General features: G+C 36.9%; 1 protein-coding gene across 2 annotated transcripts in view; it reads left to right on the top strand.

Moving 5' to 3' along the window:
• Positions 1-1,157: 1,157 nt before the first annotated feature.
• The window catches only part of LOC136843853 (inversin-like), a 649,403-nt gene continuing 644,560 nt past the window's right edge, over positions 1,158-6,000 (top strand). Inside the window, exons 1-2 of one of the 2 annotated variants that reach the window (XM_067112689.1) lie at positions 1,158-1,341; positions 2,816-2,994. In XM_067112689.1, the coding sequence (XP_066968790.1) occupies positions 2,863-2,994 (132 nt within the window). In that variant the 5' untranslated portion in view covers positions 1,158-1,341; positions 2,816-2,862. The remainder of the gene's footprint in view (positions 1,342-2,815; positions 2,995-6,000) is intronic. The other variant, XM_067112691.1, reaches the window with a different exon arrangement.

The raw sequence follows: 6,000 nt of genomic DNA, 5'->3' as shown, positions 1-6,000 counted from the left end.
GTAGGAGTTCGCTGCGCTCGCCTGGTTCATCTTCCACAAAAGTGCTCCCCCCCCCCCCATTACTAAATTCCTGGATAGGCCCCTGGTATTAATATAGATATTCCTCGTGACAGTTACTGAGCTGAAGCTGGCAATGTGTAAAAGATATTTTGACGGTCGCGTTAGAAGTACAAGCAGAAAAATAAGTAAATCAATATTTCTCTTCCCTTGAGGAAGTTTCATGGAAACCCGATGCCTTTAAATATTTAGTGGTACTGTATGATGTTCTAACCAAACAATGTGTCCGGAACCTACGTAACTATTAAATCGGAGATATATCGAAATCACACTAATCTTTTCGTATGTGGCTTGTTTGAGGAGAATCGAGTTCCCATTTACTGTTACAGCATACTAAGAAAATGAAGATGTTTTCATTTTGTTTGTCTGTCCACCCACAGGATACCTCAAAAGTTATTTGGTGGAGTTAAAAAACATTGAGGAATGGTATTTGGGGTTTTGGGCAGTAGTTATTAGGTTATTTGTTTCGTTTTGAATTGGGGAGATGTTGTGAGCTCTCTAGAGGCTTTCTAGTTTCAATATCCATCTCACTAGATGATCGGTAGATCAGCAGTTACACTAGAAGTTTGTTTTCATTTGGTTATGCCTTGCACTAATGATCCGGTACTCCGTTTACGATGTACCAACCCAAAAAAGTCAGCCATTTAGCGTTCTTGGGGCACATTTAATAAACAATTATGCAAGTAGGAGTTTCTTATATCCTTATTTGGGTCATCAAAAACGACTGAAAATAAGAGTATCCTTAGAACTCCCTGGGAAAAGAGATAAAGATTGGGTCTGCGGTGATCACCATAAAGGGGTTAAAGTTTTAACTCCTTGTATTAATCGAATTGCATTTAACCTTTCTTTTACATGGTCTGCATTGAAAAGCATAAGGTATAACTTAACTAAATATATTAAATATTTACTCAGTCTTTTAAACAACGATGTTCCACGGTAATATCTGCTGTACGTGGTAAAGATGATATTTGCTTTATAGATCTAGATTGATTATTGTTGAATACAGCATACGTCTCCCCTGCTTTTAAAATATAACATCATAATTTCACTTAACTGCCCGTTTTACGCCGTTAGCCAGTTAATCTTAATCTGTGACCTTCGCTCTTGCAAGAAAGGTACAAGAAGAAGAAGAACAGCGCAGCACTGTTTTGATAAGTCAAAACAGACAACCCCGTTACCATGGATAAATTTACGCTAACCTTTTATTTGTTTGTGTGATTTTACTCAAATCTTTTGGTTATGGAACGACGCCTGACAGCAAATTGTGAAAATTTCGAGAAATTGGTAAGTTATCTTCATTCACCGACTATGGTAACATGAGCTGGGTTATCACAGTCGTAGGTTATTCTTAACATCAAAAGTCCGTGACATCGTAATTTAGGTTTAATATCTTGAGTTATAGCCAGAATTATGGTTAGCCTTTTCTGATTGCTTATCTCGTTGGTACCCGACCCCCAAGTGATAAGGAACCTCTGGATTTTCCCCCCAGTGGCTTAGTCCCCACTGCCCTTTGTGGTTAAACAGGCTTTAGCATATTATTACATAAATAATGTTGTTTGTAGTATGGCTATCATTTTACTTTAAACCATTATTGTATTTTGGACTTTAATAGCCTATATAATTTTCCCATGTTTCAATGTGTATTTTTAACTTGAAAATGACCTAACCAAACACACCTAGCCTAACCTAGCTTAGGGTACCAGGTCCTTACCATAGTGCGTGATATTAGGGATAATGTTCATTTACAATCCAAATATCCCTACTCGATTTTTTATTATATCTTTCGAATCTTCATAAAAAAATTTAAAAAATATTCTGTATACATATTTCATGCAAAATAATATCACAATAAAAAATAAAATGTGTAAATAATTGAGGATTTTTTCTAAGTTTCAATTTTGCAAAATGCACTTTGAAGGGACATTTTTATTCTGATGTTAAGGAGGGGTCAATGGTGCCAAATCCTCCCCTTCCCCCCAGCCAAGGAGGACCCAGTGACCTGGTGCTACTGTCGCTTTTGGTTATTAGATTATGAATTGTGAGGTTATTATGTATCCTTGTCAGTTTTGAGATTTCAAAATTTGAACTGGTTCATATATATGATAAGAAGGGATTGATAAAAATTGGCCAGAAAACATTTGATATAGAAATAGCAAGAGGAGAACCTGTAGGTTGGACCAGGATATTATGAAAAAGTGGATAACTCAAGACCTGGATGTGGAAGATGTTTTGCAGAAATTGGACAAGACAATCTTCTCCAGTAATATTAACTGTCGATATTGACTGACAGCTCTAAACAAACAGATTATGAGGGAAAGGCTTGTGTTCTTGTTTATATTGATGTATGTGTTCTTGGCCAACACCATATTGCCATTATATATGCATAGCCTATATTGAACTAAATTCTGGCATAATTGGTCAGTAAAGGTTATCCAGTCTTTTGATTAAAATTTATTAAGATTGTCTCATACTTTGAAACCATTAAGGCAATGGAGACTTACAGGTGCTTATCAGGCTCTGCTGAATGTGAGAGTATAGTTCAGTACTAGGTTATTGTTGTGTGGGATAATTAAGTACCAAAAAATGTCTTTGTCTCTGCGTTCATAAATTACGATTTGGAAGTGAAGTAATATTGTTCAGGTATTGTTGGAAAATCAGAAGTATATATTGATAATATTCATTTTTGTAATGTATTGATGTTCAGCTTTTGTTTTCTAACATCTCCCAGATGTTTTATAGATTTTTTATTTCATAACAGGGTTTGTATGGGAAGTTCATCATTATTCATTTGGAGAGAAGTAAGACATGTTTGATGCAGTTTCGAACACCAGTGAAGATGGAGCGGAAGCAAACCTGCCACCACTCCTGATACAGCCCCTTACACATTCCATGATTAATTCTCCTCATGCTTACCATAGTTTCTCTCCGTATAATCAGGTAGTGTAAACATATATGTTGTTATTTGCATTGCTTTAATAAGTGGTTCTCTAGGTGCTATATACAGTAGGTGAGGTATATTCACTAATAGGGTTTGATGAAATCCATTTAATGCAGTTTTGAACTACAGAATAGGCTACATATATTGTACAGTACAGTACTGCGACTTCTTCATTATCAAAGGATCTTTAGTTGAGTTTGAGGTATTGTAACTACTATTACATATTTTACATGAAACTTAAGATTACATTGGTAAATGGCTTGTTGCAGTTTTCGAAGCAGTGTTGCAAGATACCAGTATATTTGATGGAGGTTCTCTCATCCTAAAAAATTAGTAGCATAAATTTAATACTTTTTCATTATTAGTATATTTGGAAAAGGTTCTCTCATTCTTAAAAGTGAGTAACATATATTTAATACTTTTTCATTACAAATAAGGTTCTTTATATAAAATAGTGTGTTTAGCATTGGTAGCAATGTAGTATCTCATTTTCTTGTATTGTAATCCATATGTACAGTAATACCCAGTAAGAATGTCTTGTTCCATTTTCCTGCCTTAGAGATTAGTTTACTCACTTTGATTTTGTAGAAATTTTTATATTGCATATTAGTTTAATATTTATTGACATATGTGGGCATTTTTATCTTTCTCCAGTGTCTTGATACAATTAAAATTATAGAAAATAGATAGTCAACAACATCAACATTTATGTTTTGTTACTAGTAGCAGATTATATTCTTTATCAGAAATGAGCAGTTTGTAACTAGCTCCATTTTGAGAATATAGATTAGGCACTAAAGTTTAAAAATTGTTTCATAACCCTTAACTATTAGTCTGGGATTTAGAGATTTTTTGGGAACTTCAATATTTTGTTGTGTTAACTAGAAAACAGTTTGCTTAGTTTCTTGATCCTAACTAGTAAGAGAAAATTTATTTAAGTGATGAAAGTCAAACCCAAGGAGACAGCATTTTATGGGTTCACAAGTAGGCTAAGTGGGGCTGTGCAGCGCCAGATTCAGGTCCTGACAAGAAAGTTTCACTGTTGCCTGTGAAGTTATGGTAAATGGTTTAGGAGGAAGACAAGAGGGTGGAGCAATGCCCCTTAATAGCAGAAAGTGCTTCATTCCATGCTAGAGGACTTGGAGTGACTCTGGATGACAATGAAACAGATGGAAGTGGGGCAGTATCAGGAGATGCCTCCAAGCAAGAAGAAGACTGGGATAGTGTATGACAAGATCCAGAAGATCTAGGAACTTATCATGCAGTGATCATAAGGACATGTTGGGTCATCTGAGCATTGACTGATGTCAAAAACTTTACTAGAACCAGTTTCAGTAGTTTGAATGGCAGAAACATAGACATGCAAACTATCTTGTAAGCAGAGCATGGCACATATTGCATAAGCCTCTGGCTCTGGCTACAGAGAACATTACAGTGGCAGTGTAGCATTCAACAAAGTAGCAAATTCATCCAACAGTGGCATCCCCCACACTTGCCAAAGAGCCCTGTCAATGCCCAGATAAAGAACACATTCCCAGAAAAGAATCCATTGAGCCCTGCTGAGACCATCTGCTAAGATAGTGCAAATTCTTGGAATGAAGTGAGGCACGATGGTGACCTTGAGCATTGATGCTCATGAAGATATGTCAACGAAGAAACTCCTGGATTGTCTCCTATAGGTGGTGAAACCTGTCACCAAAAGAGCAGACCAACTCTATGCAGTGTTGATATTCATTCCCAGGTAGGCTGCATGATTGGAAGGGGTCAGGTCAGACTTCTCCAAGTTCATCTGCAGGCCCAAGGACTGACACAAGCCCAGAAGAAGCCACAGGTATGTCTCAAGCTCCTCCCTCAAAGAAGCCAAGACCAATGAGTCATCCAGGTATCAACAAATATGCAGGCCAGACAGTGAACCTAGGTTGCCACAGGAGCTAGAGCCCTGGTGAAGACCTGAGAAACCATTTGCAGACTGAATCAAAGGGTCTGGAATTGGAGCACACAGCCCTGACACATGAAGCAAAGAAACTGAGTGAAGAGAGGGTGGGTCAGGATATGAAAGCAAACTTCTCTCAGGTCTTTAACATCCATGTTTTGACAGTTTGGAACAAAAGGTTTTGGTTGTTGATATATTACCCTTAATGATAACCTTGGCAGTTTTTCCTTTTTTCTAGCTCGTATGGGATTTAGATTTTTTTCTTGTTTTAGATTATGTTAATGCATTCAGTATGTGAATTTGATGTCAGGTTGTTTGGATGCCTATAGATAGAAGTTGCTTAGAACAGCAGAAAATTAGACTCAGTTCTCTCTACACTTCTTTGGCCACCTCACTAGAGTAAATGGTCTTTTATTTACCTGAATAGTTATTCCAAAATGAAGTTCTAAAGAACATCTAAGTATTTTCATAATATTTTTATTGCATCCAGTTTTGTGATTAAGCTTTGGGGAAGTAACAATAAATAATGGGCTTACCATCAGCAACTCCAGTATGCAGTCCTTCAAATACTGAACAAGTAGATGTGATTTGGCAATTTTCCCTCCATTTGTCTGCCATCAGGACCACTCTTGTTTGACAAGTATATCTGAACAGGAGAAAATTGTCTGTCTTCTCTACCTCTGCAAGAGCCATAATGATCTATTCAACCTTTCGTCAGGAGAATTCTCTTTGAAGGTGTTAATCGGGGGTCAGAATGAGGCACAAATTGCTGTAACAATACTCTTATGAGTCTTGTTGTAAAGTACAGTAGTTATACGTAACCACTTGGTTTATGTTCCAGACTTTCTTGAGCCCAGGGGATTTGGTTTTTAAAGGTGATATTAAAACTGGAATAAGATGAAAAAAAAAAGTTGGGCAGCTGTTTGGGAAGGGAGCAAATAAAAAGCAAGAGATAGAAAGCAGTGCAGAGGGAACAGATCCAAGGAGAAGCTTCAATACCTTCTACAGTGTTTCACTTCGAGCGCACTGTAGATTAGACAGTCTTATGCTTGTCAGCGATATATGACTTGCT

This window comes from Macrobrachium rosenbergii, chromosome 12 (assembly GCF_040412425.1).
Source record: "Macrobrachium rosenbergii isolate ZJJX-2024 chromosome 12, ASM4041242v1, whole genome shotgun sequence".
NCBI lineage: Eukaryota > Metazoa > Arthropoda > Malacostraca > Decapoda > Palaemonidae > Macrobrachium > Macrobrachium rosenbergii.
The sequence above is the reverse complement of the archived record's forward strand: the minus strand, read 5'-3'. Positions and strand labels throughout refer to the sequence as shown.